Source organism: Echinops telfairi, unplaced genomic scaffold (genome assembly GCF_000313985.2).
Source record: "Echinops telfairi isolate 266 unplaced genomic scaffold, ASM31398v2 ScPeMD7_2010;HRSCAF=2546, whole genome shotgun sequence".
Lineage (NCBI taxonomy): Eukaryota > Metazoa > Chordata > Mammalia > Afrosoricida > Tenrecidae > Echinops > Echinops telfairi.
The window spans coordinates 24139652-24157533 of NW_022105908.1; the positions used below are offsets into that span (position 1 = coordinate 24139652).

Here is a 17882-nt window from a genome sequence, read left to right on the forward strand (position 1 = left end):
GGCTGCGCTGCGGCCCACGCCGCCCTGTGAGTCGCTGGTGTCGAGGCATCACGGCGCGCTGTTGCGCTGGCTGGAAGAGCGGCTGGGCCGCGGCGAAGAGTCCGTCACCCTGGAGCAGTTCCGGGAGCTGCTGGAGGCTCGCGGCGCCGGCTGCTCCGGCGAGCAGTTCGAGGAGGTCAGGGTGGGCTGGTGACGGCGCGCGGGGCGGGGACAGGGCTGGCGCCTGCCTGGACGAGAAGTGCCGGGCAGGTTCCGGGAATCGGAGCGTCGGGCTGCGGGCACTCACGTGGGGCTCTCGCTTACACCTGTCTCTTGCTAACCTTTCTGAGACGGTTGCACAGACCAGACTAGGCCGCCCGTCCCTGATCTGTAGAGCTGGACCGAGCCCAGTGGCTTTGCGTGTGTAGTACCGTCCTTTGGGCAACTGGCTGACCGACGCTGGGTCAGCGCCCTGACACTGGATCGGCTTAATCAGAGACCGGAGCAGCCCTAGGGTTCAGGGAGCGTCACTGAGAGCCATTTGTTTTACTGGCCCGTGAAGTTGCTGGGCGCACCTTCCTAGTTCCGGGTGAGCTCCCAATGAACGTGGATGGAGCGTCACAGTCCAGAAGAACGCTCCGATAGCCGTTCTCATCTGGCACAAACGCGAATTGCCTTGGCGTCAGTGCTGACTCAGAGCGACCCGCTGTGGGTTTCGGAGACTGTCACTGTGGACGGGAGCAGAGAGCCCAGTCTTTCTCCTGCGGGGCTGCGGGTGGTTTCCAGCCAGCGACCATGGGGGTCGCAGCCCAACGTGTAACCACGACACCACTTTTCCCAAAACATGTTTTTAAGACCCTCCAGAGAACCCTAAGGGTACTTTAGATTTATTTAAACCTCCAGAAAGGAGTCCTGGTGGCGCCCTGCTTAAAGCGCTCAGCCACAAACCCAAATGACAGTGCTTGGAACCCAGAACCCACCAAGCCATTCTTAGATGCATGTGGCAGTCTGTTTCTGTAGAGATTTACAGCCCTGGAAACCAAGGGACAGGTCTACTCTGTCCTGCAGCGTTGCCAGCAGCCCTGGTGGTGTTGCAGATGAGGTGTGTTGGCAGCCCCGAACTGAGGCAAAGAGGTTTCTTGAGATTACTTGTCATTTGAAGGCTTTGGTCTAATCAGAATCACTTTTATTAAATCATTAACAATCGATTGATCTGCCAGCAAATGGTTACATGTGGAAGGGATCATAGACATTGTCTGTTCTGGACAGGTCATTTTAGACTAAGTAGTGACTTACCGGGTATGGAACCCTTGTGGTGTAATGTTTATGCATTTGCTAACTGCAGGTTCAGCAGTTCGAAACCACCAGCTGCTTAGCAGAAGAAAGACAAGGCTTAAAGCCGCTCTTGTAAAAAAAGGGACTTAAAGTCATTCCCGTAAAGAGTGACAATCTCTGAAACACTGGGGCAGTGCTACCCTGTCCTCTAGGGCTGATGTGAGTGGGCTTCATCTTGATGGCCGTGAGTGTGCAGTTTGGTTGAGAGAATTATCGGGTCACTCCAAATCCTTGGCAAAAATGAGACAATTTATTGCCCAATCTCTCTCGTAATATTCTACTACCCGGCCCAGGAAACCCAGTGGGGCAGCTCAGCCCTGTTGCCGAGAGTCACTCTGAGTTAGAATCAACTTGAGGGCACAGAACACAAAGCAGTGCATCTCTTTCTTGGGAATTTTTTTTTTCACTCCATGATATTATAGTAAAAAAGAAAAAAAGCTTGTGAAATTGGTTTAGGCCATATAGAACGTCTTCAGCAGAGATGGGGAGTACATACAGCAGTAAACAGTCAGGCGTGTGTAGTGCTAGTAAAAGACATTGCACACTTTACCACTGGAGGCCAGAATTCAGGTAGTGTAGTTTATGTGTTTTCCTTTGAAAAATATCTTTAGGGCATCTTGGCTCTTATCACTGTTCATTATGTGAATTCATTAATGGTCTCTCATGCTTTCTCCCTCTTTTTTGAATGACAAGAGTACACCTGTGTGCCACCCTACCACCTAGGTGCATCATGAGAGTAGCAAGTGATGGGGCAGAAAGTGGCTTGCAGATTTGCTCAAGGAGTTGGTAGGTTTCAGAATGGTCCACAGGCTAAGGGAGAGGAACAGTGTGAGAGTGACTGATGGGGTAGAGTCACAATGCAGATTACAGGAGGCATGTTACGTAAGGCAAGACATTCTCAAGGTGTGGTCCAGAAATCACTCCTCAAGGGCTATGACATTCTTTTACTCACTGAGCAAATATTTGTTGGGCATATACTCAGGGCACAGACTTAGATGACAGCGGATAAATCAGGCCCTTGCTCTTAAACAGGATGTAGTATGTGAAAGAGACAGGCGTTAATCTAGGAACCACAGGTATGGTGAGTGCTAACCAAGGAAAAGTGTCAGGATTAAATGGCAGGAGAATTTCTCACCTACAGAGTCAAGTGAGTATTTGACTACTAACTGAGAGGGTAGTGGTTCAGCTCATGGAAGAAAGGCCTGGTGTACTACTGAAAGATCACAGCCACCCATAAGCCCTGTGGAGTGCAGCATCACCATGAGTCGGAATCGACCTCGCAACAAATGTTTTTGTGGTTTCAGGAGTCAAAGAAGCCTCAGAAAGTAACATTTTAGCTCAGGTCTGAAGGGTGCAGGGTAGCAGACCAGGAGCAAGAATTGATAGCAGTGCTTCAGACAGAGGGATCCACACAAAGGTCATATCCACAGAGAATGGAGAATCTGGAAAAAGTCAATGTGGTGGCTTAGACAAAACTGTCGAGGCACAGAAAATGCCTCAGTGGTTTCAGCAAAAAGATGTCTTTGTCTTAATGTAAATGTCTGTTAGCTTCACAATCTTCAGGGTTCCTGGGCTTCTGTGTCTTAGGCTCCCGTCCTCCACAGAGAGCTTACATTGAGAGGTCTCCTGACTGCTCCGGCCAGCCCTTTGCCTACCTTCCAACTTTAGGAAAAGGTTGCCCTCTATAAGGGCAGGATTGGACTTACTCACATGGCCATACTTCAGGGGAGACAGGGAAAAATCCTTATCCCATTCAGGATTTAATTACTGGGTAAGGGAAAACAGACTGAAAAACAAAAGCTAGTGCCATCGAGTTGTCTCTGAGTCCTAGTGACCCCATTGAACGGTGTGAAACTGCCCTCTGGGGATTCCAAAGCTGAAACCTGTGGATGCTGACTGCCACATCTTTCTCCTGTGGAGTGGCTGGTGGCTCAAACTGCCAGCTTTTTTGGTTGTCAACTGAGGGCTTTCACCACTGAGCCGCCAGGATTCCACTAAGAGAACACATAATAACAATAACAAAAAGCCTTAACTGCCATAAAGGCGATTCTGACTCCTGAGCAACCCTACAGGACAGGGTAGAACTGCCCTGTAGGTTTTAGAAACTAACTGCATGGGAGCAGACAGCTTCTCCCTACTGTGGAGCAGCTGGTGGTTTTGAGTTGTTGTGATTTGCAGGCCAGTGCGTAACTTACCACACGCCACAATGGCTCTCGTTGGAGAACAGATACCGGGGTTATAATTAGGAGTCTTCGATTCATATGGCCACATCATAGACTGAAAGGAGAGTAAGGGGGAGTACAGTAAGGGCCAGATCATATGAGTCGTTTGCAGCCTGTGCCACGGAGTTTAAAACAGTGGCATTGGAAGCTAAGTACTGTGGTGATTTTGACTGGTAGAGAGTAGGTGGAAAAGAGCCAAGAAGAGCGTGTCAGAGGCTGTCTGATAGTCGAGGTTAAGAGATTCCGTGGCAGTGAGGACAGTATGGAGTGGACACTTTTGAGAGCTACTGAGGAGGTAAACAAGGAGCCCTGGTGGTGTCGTGGTTACAAGTTAGGCTGCTAACCAAAAGGTCAGCAGTCCGAAATCACCAGCCGCTCGACCGGAGAAAGACAAGGCTTTCTATTCCCACAAAGAGTTACAGAAACTCTGGTGCAGTTCTGCCTTATTCTATAGGGTTGCTCTAAGTCAGCATGGCTTTGATGCCAATGAGTTTGGTTTTTGCTTGAACGGGTAGACTTGTCAGTGGTTGGAGACCTTGAATGTGGGTAGAGAATTAGGAGAAACAGAGACGAGCTCTCATCTTGGACTTGGACGCTGGTGTTTGTCATCGAGGAAGGGAGCGTTTCCAGGAAGGACACACAAGGAGAGGACAGATGAGTCTGGTTTTGGTCTAAGGTGCCTGTGAAAGCGCTAAGTAAAGAGATTTTACTGACAGGCTCATGGGTGTGGAGTCTAGGAGAAAGAAGACAAGGAGATCTAGAGTTGCTTAGAGTGCTTAATAAACAGATTGGCACCTCTGAGTTTGAGAAAATAGCTGCCTTATTTCCCCTTACTCTGTTGAGTTTGTTTTTTGTTTTGGGCCAAGTATGAAAAGATTGTGAGCATTTAAGTCCTTCCGAGGTGGTACCTAGCTCTGTATATTCAGCACTGTTGGATCCCGAGGCTCTCCAGTCACCGTTACAGGGAGATACACAGGGAGAAACTAATGTGAATGGCTATGCCTTCCCCTTAAGAAACACGAAGGGGTGGTAGTCATATATATCTCTGGCAGAAGTAAACATTAGGGAGTCTTAAGTTCAGCAATAAGGATTGGTATTATAAGATACTTTTTATCAGAATCTCGGGGAGAGTCTAGATCTATGTCCCAGGGTATTAAAGAGCCATACACAAGAGTTCACAAAAGATGTTCTGGGAAGCCTTCTTTCATATCAGTGTAATGATCCCACCGCTGTCTTCACAATGTGTCTAAACACATGATGCCTGCTCACCACCACCACCCATTCGAAGCAGGTGGTAGGACAAGGGCCATGAACGCGATGTGGAAGCCGAGGGCTCGGACAGGAGTAGTAACGTACCTTCCGTAGGATTAGAAACTAAGGTGACCCAGGTGTGGGTCTTCTCCTGCCAGATCCCCTCTCTTGCTTTCCATTAGGGAACTGATTTTCTGTCAACGTTGTTCTTTCCTTTCAAGAATGCACTATTAACTCCTTAGTCTTTCTCTTGTTGTGAAGTGAGGCCTAGCATGGCAGTCCAAGAAAGAGAAGAAGCAGTCTGCATTATTTTTTTTAAAGCCTAATTATTAGGAGCTCCTGGGTGACACTGGCAGTTAAGCACTTGGCTGCTACCTGAAAGGTTGGTGCAAGTGTGGCGAGAGGTGCCTCAGCAGAAAGGCATGCCAGTCAACTGAAACATCAGCCACTGAAAGCTGAAGGGAGCACAGGTCTCCCCTGACACCTGTGGGGTAGCCAGGAGTCCGAATTGACTTGATGGCAGCTAGTTTTATTTAATTTTTCCTTATTAGGCTTGGAGAGGAGGAGTTGGGGTTTGGGTTAGTACTGAAATTTGGTGACCCTCACCGGTTGATTGAAGAGGGCTATTTTGGCTCTAAGTGACTGCTTAGTCCAGGTTTGAAAACCTGAAATTGACATCTCACAGTAGCTGTCCTGTCTGTAAGTAAATTATAATAGGTATGCATTTGATTTGCTATGAGAATAAGTCTGTTTTTAGTTGAATAAGTATAGATGTCCATGCCTTAGTTAATTCTATATCTAAGATTCTGAAAATGTATTGCCATATTTTTAGGGCTTTGGTGAAAGACGCAAATGTCTTTATTATAGCGGTAACGACCATGAGTTTCCTTTAACTCGTTTTCTATATGAGCTTACATGTTAGAGTGAGTTCTCAGTGATGCTCATTATGTGTTCCTTATAAGACTTATAAGTGTCCCAGTGTTATAAGCTCATTCTTTGGTCTTCTAATTTGCATTGCCATCCGCGTCTCCCTGCCTATCTTGTCTCCACATTCCTTGACCTCACTTGCTTGAGTGGCATCTTAAAGTAGGTCTTGGGATTGTATCATGGACCAAAGTCTGAAACGTTATCATTTTATAATACAGCCACACCTCCTATCATATGGGTGAGGTCCAGGGAGAAGGACTCTGGTTTCCTTACAGGGAGCAATATTTAATTGGCTCATAGGAAGGAGAGGTAGGGGTTTAAAATTAAATTCTTATTTGACATCAGATTAGAGATTAGATAGCTGTGCTCTCAGTGTGCTACGCTTTGAGAATATGAATAGGCCTTATTTTTTAATTTGCTAGATTAATCATGGTGCCTATGCTGTGAGCTTTGTTGGGTTACAGACTTTGAGGGAAGAACCATTTTTGTTTATCCCTATGCTTTGTCCTAATGCAGTGCTGTTCCCATCCCCACCCCCACTCCAGTCATCTGCCATCTCTACCTTTGCTAGGACTGCCGGGGTCAACTAGAGAGATCCACGGTGAATAGGAGGCTTTTGTTGGGGAAGGTGATGAATCGGCTTCTTTGGAGAAAGTCGTGATCCAGGTCCGCTGTAGAGGAAAGTCCGTAGTTCTTTTTTGGGTTTCTTGAATAAGAATTTTAGAAGACTTTTCCAGAAAACGTAGGTGTCTCCTTCCCGGCCCCTGGCCTTCAGAATCACATTCCATTGCTAGGCTAACATTTAAGTTCTTATACCTTTCCAGGTCTACTTCCCAGTGCTCTTCAGCCAAAGGAGTCCATTTACTGTTCCCGTGTAGGTGTGCCTTTTGTCCTTTGCTCCCTTTCTGCTTCTGTCAGCTCTTTGCTCTATCCTAGGCCCTGTCTACATCCAAGAGCCACAGAGAACAAGCACATGGTGGTGTGGAGTGTGGCAAAGGTTTTGCATCTTGCAAAAGCATCAGGGCTGGAGAGGGTAGAAGGATTTTCAAGGCAATGGAGGAATGGAGTATTTCTGTTGAGAAATGCTATTGCATGGGGTGTGCACATATGTTGAGGTGAGCGAGAACATGAATTTTGGGCATGACATTCCTTTGATACTTAGAGTTGTGAGTTGTCTGGGGCTAGTAATCATAGCATTCATGAGTTCACCCTTCTTCTTCTCCACAGAAAAGAACGGACGGAGGTATAGTTAGCCTGCTAGCAACAGTATCAGTGAGTTTGCTGCTTTATGAGCCTCCCCGTTCTATACTGTTGTTCTTCAGACACAGTTGAGAAGAAGGACTCTGGAGCCAATCTCCTTGGGAACAGATCTTAGCTTTGCTATTCTCAAGATGTGTGACCTTAAGCAGCTGGCTTGACCACTCTGTCTCAATTGTCCTCTGTATAAAGTGAGGGTAATCATAGTATCTACCTTGTGTAGCTCGTGCGTGGGCTAGATGAGTTAGTCCATTAAAACACCTAGAACAGTGCCTGGCACGCACAAAAGGATCAGTAAGGGTTGCTACTGATGGTCCTATTTCCCCCTCTTTTTTGAAATGCATCATTTAGACAGCGATTCTTAGAGATGAGTGAATGGAGATCTTAATTGGGCAGGTGACAGGCCTAGAGATCAAGTGGCAGAACTGGAATCAGATCCAAGACATTTGACTTCTGATGTTGAGCTGGTGTGTGGATTTCTGTGAAAGCAGGGCACATCTCACTTTGCTGGCCTGAACCCACCGTTCTGGTCTTGATGGTTTTGGAATGCTGATAGATGCACTCCGGTTTCTTTCCTTAATGTGATGTGGCTCAAGAGGTAAAATGGGAGGGAGTTGGGGTCCTTGAGGGCAAAGCCAGGGTGGAAATCTGTCAGCAGCCTGCTCTTCTGTTTGGTGCCTGCAAAGTGGATCATGACAGCTTTCCAACTAGACTGTCAACAGTTCTTTGCAGTTTGCTAGACATTGTCTTGTACCTGGAATCTTTGGCTCATCCTAACCTGCTAGGCCCAGAAGGAAAGACTGTGCGGGCTTAGGGAGGTGGAGATTCATCCAGGTCCCACAGCGAGCAAGGGTGAATCTGGCACCCCACGCTAGTCCAGTCCCGGTTTCCTCCCTCCTCCTACCTTGGACACTCTTGATCTCCCATGTGGTGCCCCTGCACTTGGTGCTGCCTACAAAGTTACCGTGTGGCTGTGAAAACCCACAGTGGGTAGGGGAAGAGGGAGAGGAGCTGATGGCTACTTGCACGGAGATGGTGTTGGTGTCATGGACATGGGAGGTGTGGCTCTGATAGTAGAGAGGCCAAAGGAGACTGGCACTTTATGTTGTTCCTTTAGACCAGTGGTTCTCAACCTTCCCAACGCCACAACCCATTAATATAGTTCCTCAAGTTGTGCTGACCACCCCCAACCATAAAATTATTTTTGTTGCTACTTCATAACTGTAATTTTGCTACTGTTATGAATTGGGTGACCCCTGTGAAAGGGTCATTTGACCCCCGAAGGGGTCGCAACCCACAGGCTGAGAACCGCTGCTTTAGACCTTGAGACCGATTGTGGGCCCCATATTCTATTCTGACTCACAGCAACCCCATGTAGTGGGTTGGAAATGTATTTGGTGAGTCTTAACCTGCATGTTGCTTATTGGTTTTAGCAACCAACCTGCATATTAAAAAGTGATGTGGGTTAGATAGGAACATAGTATCGGAGTACATCATATCTGATGAAAGAAGATAGCACATTCTTGCCTGGCCCTTTGGTATTTTGCATTTTATGTCCTGGGTCATGCTGTAAAATATATCTCCTGGAATCAGGCAGTAAAGCTTGAGAAGCACTGCTCTGAGGTGTGTTGGCAGACTGGGGAGCCCCTGGAGGGGACAGGCAGGACGGGCATGAGACTGAAATCATACAGATGGAAACGTGACTGAAGGAATAGATGTGGGGCTTGGGGAAAACTCAGAGAAGCTAATCACAGTGTTGAGTAATCGGCAGATAGGCTCTCAGTGGCCCTACAGATGGAGAGATCAGGATGTCAGACTCCAGTCACTATAGGGAAGAGAGTCATTGCCTCCAAGCTGGGCAGAGGCCATGCTCCTCCCATCACTGATGCATGTGAACATAGATAGGATGGGTGCCTCCTGGCAGAGACCCTCCGGAAGGAGCTCTGGCAGCACAAAAACCGTATTTCAAGAGACTTCTAGGCCCCTTCCAACATGAAAGCATGTGCGAATCTGGGCCAAGAAGCCCCTTCAACCTCAGTATTCTCCAGGGGACTGATGGTGATATTCGGGTAAGATCTAACTCCTTAGCCTAGGCTGCCAGGCTCTTTATTTAACTCCTACTCATCTGTTTGGTGGCAACAAAGGGCTAAACATTGGGCCACTAACAGCAAGATCTGTGGTTCAAACCCACCTACCACTGTACAGGTGAAAGATGGCTGCCTGCTCCCATAAAGACTTACTGCCTCAGAAGCCTCTAGCAGTTCTATTTTGCCTTATAAGAGTTGTTAAGTCAGAATCAACTCTGATAGCGAGTTAGTGTGTTTGTGTGTGTGTGGTTAGTTTGTGTGTTTGTTATCTATCTGTTCATCTAGCCCTGCCTCCTTTCTAGCCACACCATAGTGTTCGCAGAATCTGCTTTGCCCTCGGATCTATGCTCACCTCTGTCCTCTACCTGGATGGCCTCCCCTCATCACGAGCTTGTAGATACTTAGTCATCCATTAAAACTCAGGTCAAGGGTTGTTTTCTCTAGGCCACTTCCTTGACCGCCTCTTCTTGCCCCGGGGAGTTGAGCACTCGTTCCACTATACCTCTGGAATGCCTTTGGGCTCACAGCTTAGCTACTGAAAGTGTGGGACCCTTTGCCAATCAGACCAGGATTCACTGCCAAGCTCTTGCATGCCCCAGTACCAACAAAAATGACTGAACTCCTCTGTCCCTATCCGTAAAATAGGAATATCGTTAGTACCTACCATAAGATTGAAAAGTCACGGTGGCTTGGTGGGCAGTGCATTGAGCCCCTAACCACATGGTCAATGGTTCAAACCCACCAGTTGCTCCACAGGAGAAAGATGAAGTTATCTGCTTCCGTAAAGATTTAAAAATCTCCGAAACCCTAAGGAGTAGTTCTACTCTTGTCTGTAGGGTGACTATGAGTCAGAATCGACTTCATGGCAGTGAGTTTGGATCATTAAGGTTGTTGTCAAAAATATGAGTTAATCATGTGATGTGCTCTAGAACTTTGCCTGGCGGCAGTGTAAATGCTTGATAAATGTTAGCCATTATAGTTGTTTATGTTGCGCCTCCTGTTGTTATAATTAGAGCACCTGGCTTACAGATATATCTGGGTCCTCTTGGCCTTCGTGGGGTTGAGAGAGCAGGGACTCTGCTCCAGTTGTCTTTGAATCCCCCAGAACCAAGCACAGGCCAAGTGGCTGATGGCTGTGCATCCAATGCTGCTGAGTGACCGCTGCCACGTTGAATTCAGCACACCCCCAGGGAGCAAGCTGGGGGTTAAAGTAGAGTCACAGTCCAGGGGCAGCAATTCAGGTTTACTTATCTGTGTATTTGTTTTCTTCCTAATTCTCATACATACATATACATATAATTACATCTTTATTCAGTGAAACTGTTAGCAAAGCTCTTCTCACCTCCCGAGATACCTCCCCACCACACACACACCTTATTTTTTGTTTGCCTGAAACATTTTATATTATATATCCACTAATTATTGACACATCAACAGAGCCTGTTAAAAATAGCAAAAACGTCAGTCTTCATAGCCTTGGGTATCTAGAGTTTTTATTAGCAGTGAGCAGTAGAAACTGTGTGGGGAGTTGTGAACCCAGTAGTACTTGAGTGCAGGTAGAACTCGAAGGGCAGAAAGTTCTGGTGGTTGTAGGACTTGAGTGCTGCTTTGAGATTAAGAGTGAACAAGTCTCTTTCAGAGTTGAGTTAACAAGGGCAAAGACTCTCTGGGCAACTTTGATAGGTAATGGTACTAAGAGTGGGCTGAAGCTGCTGGTCTTCAGTTGGTAAACAAACCCAGGAACTATAAAAAAAAAAGGTGGGCGGACTGATGTTGAAGACCAGGAGCTCTGAAGGCATGAATGCAAGTACCAGCCATGGGAGCTGACACAGGTTACCAGACCTCTTCTCTTAGTGCAGCTGTAAAGTGGAGTGGTGAAAATAGTACTTTTACTGTTGAAGTACTTTCTGATGGAGATCAAGGTTTACCACCTTCTGTATGGATTACAACTCAATGTAAAGAAAACCCACATCCTCACAACTGGACCAATCAATAATATGATAAATGGAGAAAAAAGTGAAGTTGTCTAGGATCTCGCCTTGCTTGGATTCACAATCATTGGTCATAGAAGAATAGAGCTCAAAGGACACATTGCATTGGGTACATCTGCTGCAGGAGACCTTTTTGTGTTGTAAAACAAGGAGATTACTTTGAGAACTAAGGTGTGCCTGAGCACGCAATAGTATTTCAATCACCTCATCACTGAATAAGAAAGACTAAAGAAGAATGCATTTGAACTATGGTGCTGGTGAAGAATATTGAAGCTACCATGGGTTGCCAAATCTGTCTTGGAAGAAGTACAGCCTCCAGGATGCTGCTCCTTAGGGGCAAAGATGGCAAGACTTGGTCTCAAATACTTTGAACATGTTATGAGGAGAGACCAGTCCTGGAGGAAAACAGGTCAAGTAGAGGGACAGCAAAAAAGAGGAAGGCCTTTGACAAGATGGATTGACACAGTGGTTGCAACTGCGAGCGCAAACATCACGACTGTGAGGAGGTGCAGGACCAGGCACTGTTTCCTTCTGTTGTGCATAGGGTCGCTGTGAGTCAGCACTGACTCCATGGCACCTAACAACCAATTACTGTGAGAAGGAATCAATGATAATAAGCAGACCTTTTACTGTTTACTGTTACTCATGATGATTCTGTAGGACAGAGCAGAACTGCCCCATAGGGTTTCTTTACTGAAGCCGACTTTCATCTTTCTTCCTCAGAGTGGCTGGTGGGTTTGAACCACAGACCGAAAGGGTTAGCAATCAGGTGCTTTAGCCACTGTGCTACCATGGATCCTTTCAATGGTATCCCATATAGCAAATGTTTTGCAGTGTCTGGAATTTGTTCAGTGCTTAGGTTAATAATTCAGAGCTTTCCAAGTCATGCCACTCCCAGTTGAATGGGTCACAGCCCAGCCCTGAGTCATGTGAAGCGATGACTCTCCTGCCACCTGGCACTGTGTGTGGGTGGTGGTCACAGTGGGGACCTGGGCAGCCTGAGAGGGCTGGTTTCTGTGTTGTCTCCCTTCATACCCACATCTCCACACTTCGTATTAAGGTTGGACTTTAAATTTCTTAAATAAAAAAAATATGTGTTGCTCACAAGATAGATACAGATAAGCAAAAATAAAATATAAAACATGCTTCAGTTATTGACATTTTCAGATTCTTTTAACATTTTTCCTACTCTAAAAAATTAATGAGGGGGCTTCAAAAATTTGGTGGAAAATGGATTAAAAGATGCTTTTTTGAAGCCCCCTAGTTCTATATATATTTTGTATCCAAGTGGGAAAGCATATATCTGTGCATTTTTTACATTAATATGAGGTCATTCGCTAATATTCTTTTGTAACCCACTTTTTTTTCAGTTAATGATCTTGACCTTTCTCTGTCAAAAATATTTCTGTAATGCCCAGTCCATCTTTGCATTTAGCCAATTGCCCTAGAAATGTCTCCGTATAGCTGGCATGTTCAGTGTGTCTAGAATTTCATTTACAGGGGAGAAAAGCATTAAAAAAAAGTTCAAATCACTCATCTAGCTCCCTTCATACTTGAAGTCCTATTTATAAAGAGTTATGTATTTGTTATCAGTTAGAAATGTACATAGTAATAGAATCGTGAAACTTATACCCAAAAAGCTGTGGTTCTCGGCTCTCCTACCCCAGTGAGCAGCCACTCCCCAAGACCAGACATGTCTCAGCTTTTTAGTGATTCTTGGGGTCTTTACCAATAGCACACTTAAATCACTACTTTGTGGTTGTTCCGTTCTAGACTTTTTCCATTTAATTTCCACTACGGAAGGTGAGGCTTCAGTTGTTTTTTGTTTTGCTTCATTTTCTATGCTTTATCATTAACGTCGGCCTCACATTCTTCCCCAGTTATCTCCTCAAACACAAACATTCACTGTGTTCAAACACGTGAGCAATCTACCTATTTCATCCCCACAGAGAACTATTTCCCCAAACCTCCAACCTGCTTTACGTTTGTTATTCAGCAGGGCTTCACAGGTGTCGTCTGGGAATTGCCATCATCCTGGGATTCATTTTTGCTTTTGGTTAAGACCAAGCTTCTTTCCTTCATTCTGGTGGGCCATCTCCTCCAGGAGCTTTCTGAAAGGAGGACATTAAGTAGAGAGAGTGAGAGAGAGAGAGAGTGTGTGTGTGTTTTAGAACCTTGAATGTGTGAAACTCTTGTCCTTGCACTCGCACAGCTGATGGTGTTTGGGGTGAGTTCAGACTTCGGAGACAGGCGTGCTCTCAGCATGTCGATGACACTGATTCCACTGCCTTCTGCTTTCAATACAACTGCTACAGTCTAGTCTGCTGTTTCCCGGCATGTTCTGGGGGGGCTGCAAAAGCAGATGCCTATACGTCATCATGGAGTGGGGGCTAGAGTGCAAATGTGTTTTGTTGCCAGGAGGGCAGTTTTTCCCCCTGCAAAAGCAGCAATAGGCCAGATAAATGTGGGATCCTGGGATTGGTCCCACTCTGATTCTAGTGACCTTTTACATGAAAGCACTTCCTTCTCTCTGGAAGGGAACTTCTCTGTTCCCTGAGTGTTTGAAATTTCATTGTGATGTGCTTTCGATCCCTTGTGCAGGGTGTTCAACCCTTTCAGTCTTAAGTTCATGTCCTTCAGTTAGCGGGGATTATCCTAATAATGGTAATATTTGTGAGCTCCCATTTTTTTGTGTTTCTGCTGGCTGGAATTCCTGTTATTTGGCTGTTGGGCCTACAAGACAGGTCTCCTGCTGTTCCTTCTCTTTCCTCCTGTGCCCACCGTTTTATCTTTTTCTTGTACTTTCTGGGCAGTTTAATCAACTTGTCTTCTAACTCTTCTTTGAGGTTTTCATGTAGGAATATGTTTCTAATTTTCAAGAACCTTAAAAATGTTTTCTGAGGTTTTTTGGGGGGAGGTGATTAGTAATAGTGCCTGGCTTTTACTGGTTGCTTTTTTTTTTTTTTTAAATTAGTGGTGATGGTTACTCAACTCTGAATATAGTAAAATCAATGAATTATATACTTTACTAAAGTAATTCATTAATTTTTGTGAATTAGGTGATGTTGATAGAGCAAATTAGTGTTCTTTGCCACGATTTATATGCATTTTGCAATGTCATTAATTGTAATCTCCACAATGTAACATCACTATCCCACTTCCTCCTCTCTCTACCCTTCTGAACTCTATCCTTCAGTAAATGCTGCCCTTTTGATCTCAAATGGTTGATTATGCTGGAGTGTGTTCCTCACTTGTTTTATTGTTCCCTTGTAGACCTAGTTACTGTTTGGCTGAAAATGGAGCCATGGGGGAACTCATTTCCAGAAGTGCAGGGTGGATAAAGGGCCATAGTTTCAGGGGTTCCGTCAGTCTATCTGACCAGTAAGCCTGGTCTTTTTTATGATTTTGTGTTTAGATTCATATTTTTCCTCCACTTTTTCCAGGACCTTCTAGTGTGATCCTTTTCAAAGCCTCAGGGTCTTAGAATCTGATGTTTGCATGGTCCATTAATTCATTGGACTAATTGTTTCCATTTATCTTCTGTTTTCTCTGCTGTTCTTTCCTCTGAACAGGAAGAGACCAGTAGTTGCACCTTAGATGCTGCTCATGAGCTGAAATCCGTCACTACTCAACAAAGTAGGATGTAGAGCACTGCCTTTGGGACTTTGTCGTGCCAGTTGACCTAAGCGCTTCATGAGCTCCCAGCTCTGAGACTCATTCTCTCCAGGTCTTTGGTTATAAAGAGTTTGCTATAAAGAGTTTGCATCACTGTGCCCCCTGTAAGCTCCACTACATTCATGGATCTATTTGTAGTATAGGCAAATAGACATGTAGAAATATCCTGTCAAACTTACATACACACACACACACACACATATTCGTGAGTAATCTCCCTACCATATCTGTTAAGCTGCAGGTCTGTCACACATCCACTTATAGATCAGGGTTGCGCATGTAATAATAAACAATATTGACCTCTGTTGTCAAGGAGACTGGAGCCAGAAGGAGAAAGGAAGCACTCACTTTGCATTGCTGATGTTCTTTCACTCAGTTTGGCTCTGCTCAAATGTCACCTGTGAGCGGACTAAGATTTGCTCCCTCTTTCAGATCAAGATGCTTACAGAGGTAAAGAAACATGGAGAAGGAAGGTCACAGTCAGTGACAGAGGTCATTCAATCCAAATCCCTTGCTTTTCTCTGCTCCCCAGGTAGCCCAGCGTAGACAAGGAACAAGTTCGGGGTAAGGGTTAGTAATAACAGGGAACGGGCAGTGAAGTCGATAAACCAAGTGTCTGAGGAGTGATGAAATGAAAAAGTCCAGCCAAACCTTGTGGGGCTTCTCCGAGCCAAATGCATTCATTTACTAATGCTTGCTTTATATTTTCCATGAAAAACCTTGCAGTGACAAAATTCTTCTGGAATTATTTTTTTTGAGGGGGGGGCCACTCTTTTGGAGGAGAGATAATATAATAAAATTGTGTGCATGTATAAACTTAGAAATATGCATGCATCCTGCAAAGCATATTGAGTTACTATCCTGAATTCACTTATTCTTTGTGTGTGATATGTGGGGGCCCTTCTCCCTCAACCTAAGATAAATAAGTATGTATACAAACATACATATCTACCATCATGTGCCACATAGTGTCCATTCGGGCAGCATCTGACCACATATATATCTGAGGTTTGTCCCCTAAGGTTATAAGAGAGAGATGGATGTAACTGGATGTAGCCAGTAAAGTAATTTACCACAAACAACATGTATCATGACTCTTGTATTCAAAGCAATTGCACTGCCAGACATATAATGGTACAGTATGAAAGGCCTTCAAAAAATTTGTGGAAAAATGAAATGACAAGATAATGCATTTTTTCCACCAGTGTTTTGAAGCCCCCTCCCTCACATGTAACATGTAACATACTTTAATATATAGAAGCCTTATTGTACTTTCTCATACACAAATGCGTGTGTGTGTGTGTGTGTGTGTGTGTGTGTGTGTGTAATTTGCTACTAGTCTTGAGAATTCAAGATTTGGAACAAGCTTGATCCTTTTTAGTACAAGACCTGATGATCTTGCATCTCTTTATCTCGTAGGCCTTTGCGCAGTTTGATGCCGAGGGTGATGGCACAGTTGAAGCTGAGAACATGTTGGAGGCCCTCAAGAATTCCAGTGGAGCTAATCTTCAGGGGGAGCTGAGCCACATCATCAGACAACTGCAGGCCTGCTCTCTTGTTCCAGGTAACAGTGCCTGAAGGCTGAAGGATGTTCTCTTAGAATGTTGCTGTGCTATAGGTTGTGATTAGGTTGTAAACGGTGTTCACTAGGAAATAAACTGTTCTACTCAAGCAGTATTCATTAGGCACATGATCTGAATGAGTAGTCAGAGTAACCACATTGATAGCTGAGCAATTCTAGCATTTTTGGACTGCAGCTGAATTCATAACCACTATGCCACCAGGGGCTCCTGCAATTCTAGCATTTTTAATGAGCCTTTTTCATGAGACCTTCCTTGGTGGATCTAGTCCTTACAGGAAGCCATCCCTGGCCCTGTTGTATTTCCTCTTAGCACCCTGCATATCTTTTCTCTATGCAGCATACTATAATTAGAGCTGATTTATTACTCATAAATTATTTGTTAATTGTTTTTCTTCACTCCTTTGCTGTAAACTTCATGAGGAAAGGGATCTTAATGTCAATTCTGCCCTCACAGCATATTTTGTGGTCTGTGGGAAAGCACTCAGTAAATACTGTTTTTGTTTTATAGAAAGCTTCTTTTAGAGATTTAAGAACAAAAATAGCTTAAAACGAGGCTCTGCTTCTACAGACAGTCCCTGGGTCAATACAGCTCCTTCTTAGTGTGTCTTCAAACCGAATTGGTAGGTCCATTGGACCAGGTACATATGGTTCTTATTTAGTCTCACTGCAGAGCAAGAGCCTTTTCAGTGATTTAAAAGCTGTAAGTGTTGGTGGTACTGGGCTCCTTTTTTGGACCACTAACTGCACGACCAGCAGTTCTAACCCAGCAGCCAATGGGAGGGAAGAAGATGAGGCTGTCTGCTCCCATAAAGGTTTATAGTGTCAGAAACCCATGGGGCAGTTCTCTTCTGCCCTATATAGGGTGCCTATGAGTTGGAAGCCACTTGATGGCATTGAGTTTGTGTAGCAGGTGACAGTGACTGTGATGATGAATCTTTTGTGAGTAGGAGTTGGTTTAATCATTTCAAAGTGAGGGCAAAAATTGCGTAACATTTAAGGGCAAGTAGGCATTGTCTGGAAGTGTGACAGTAACTCGGGATATACTGTATTATTCTGTGCACATGAAAAAACTACCTGGTGGCCTAGTGGGTTACACTTTGGGCTGCTAATTACAAGGTAAGGAATTCAAAACCACCATCTGCTCCAAGAGTGAAAAATGAGGCTTTCTATTCCTGTAAAGCTTCAGAAATGTACAGGGGAAGTCCGCCCTGGTCAAGAAGGGTGCTGTGAGTCGGACTCGACTTGGTAGCAATGAGTATCTTTTTGTCTGATTTCTTTGGGGGACTCAGACGTATAAATGGCAGAAACATAATAGAGCTGAACTTTTTTTCTCCAACAAGAAAAAAATTGGGTTCAAACCTCGTGGGGCGGGGGTGGAGGGACAACACAAAACGCTGCACATTATCATTAATGGCAGTTTATTGGACCTAAGAACTTCTCCTGCTCTTGGCGCTGATGGGGAGTAGGGAGATTAGGTTCAAAAAGATTAAGGGTCCAGATCCTAAGGCACTCACATAGCTGGCTCATGTCTTAGGACTTTCTCACCCTTCTCAAAGCAGTCCATCGACACCACTTG

At 45.0% G+C, this 17882-nt stretch overlaps 1 protein-coding gene across 1 annotated transcript in view; it reads left to right on the forward strand.

Moving 5' to 3' along the window:
- Position 1: 1 nt before the first annotated feature.
- Positions 2-17882, forward strand: part of ZZEF1 (zinc finger ZZ-type and EF-hand domain containing 1) — a gene marked incomplete at its 5' end in the record, with an annotated part of 114624 nt that continues 96743 nt past the window's right edge. The window contains 2 exons of the mRNA XM_045293333.1: positions 2-175; positions 16144-16288. Coding sequence (XP_045149268.1) covers positions 2-175; positions 16144-16288 — 319 coding nt within the window. The remainder of the gene's footprint in view (positions 176-16143; positions 16289-17882) is intronic.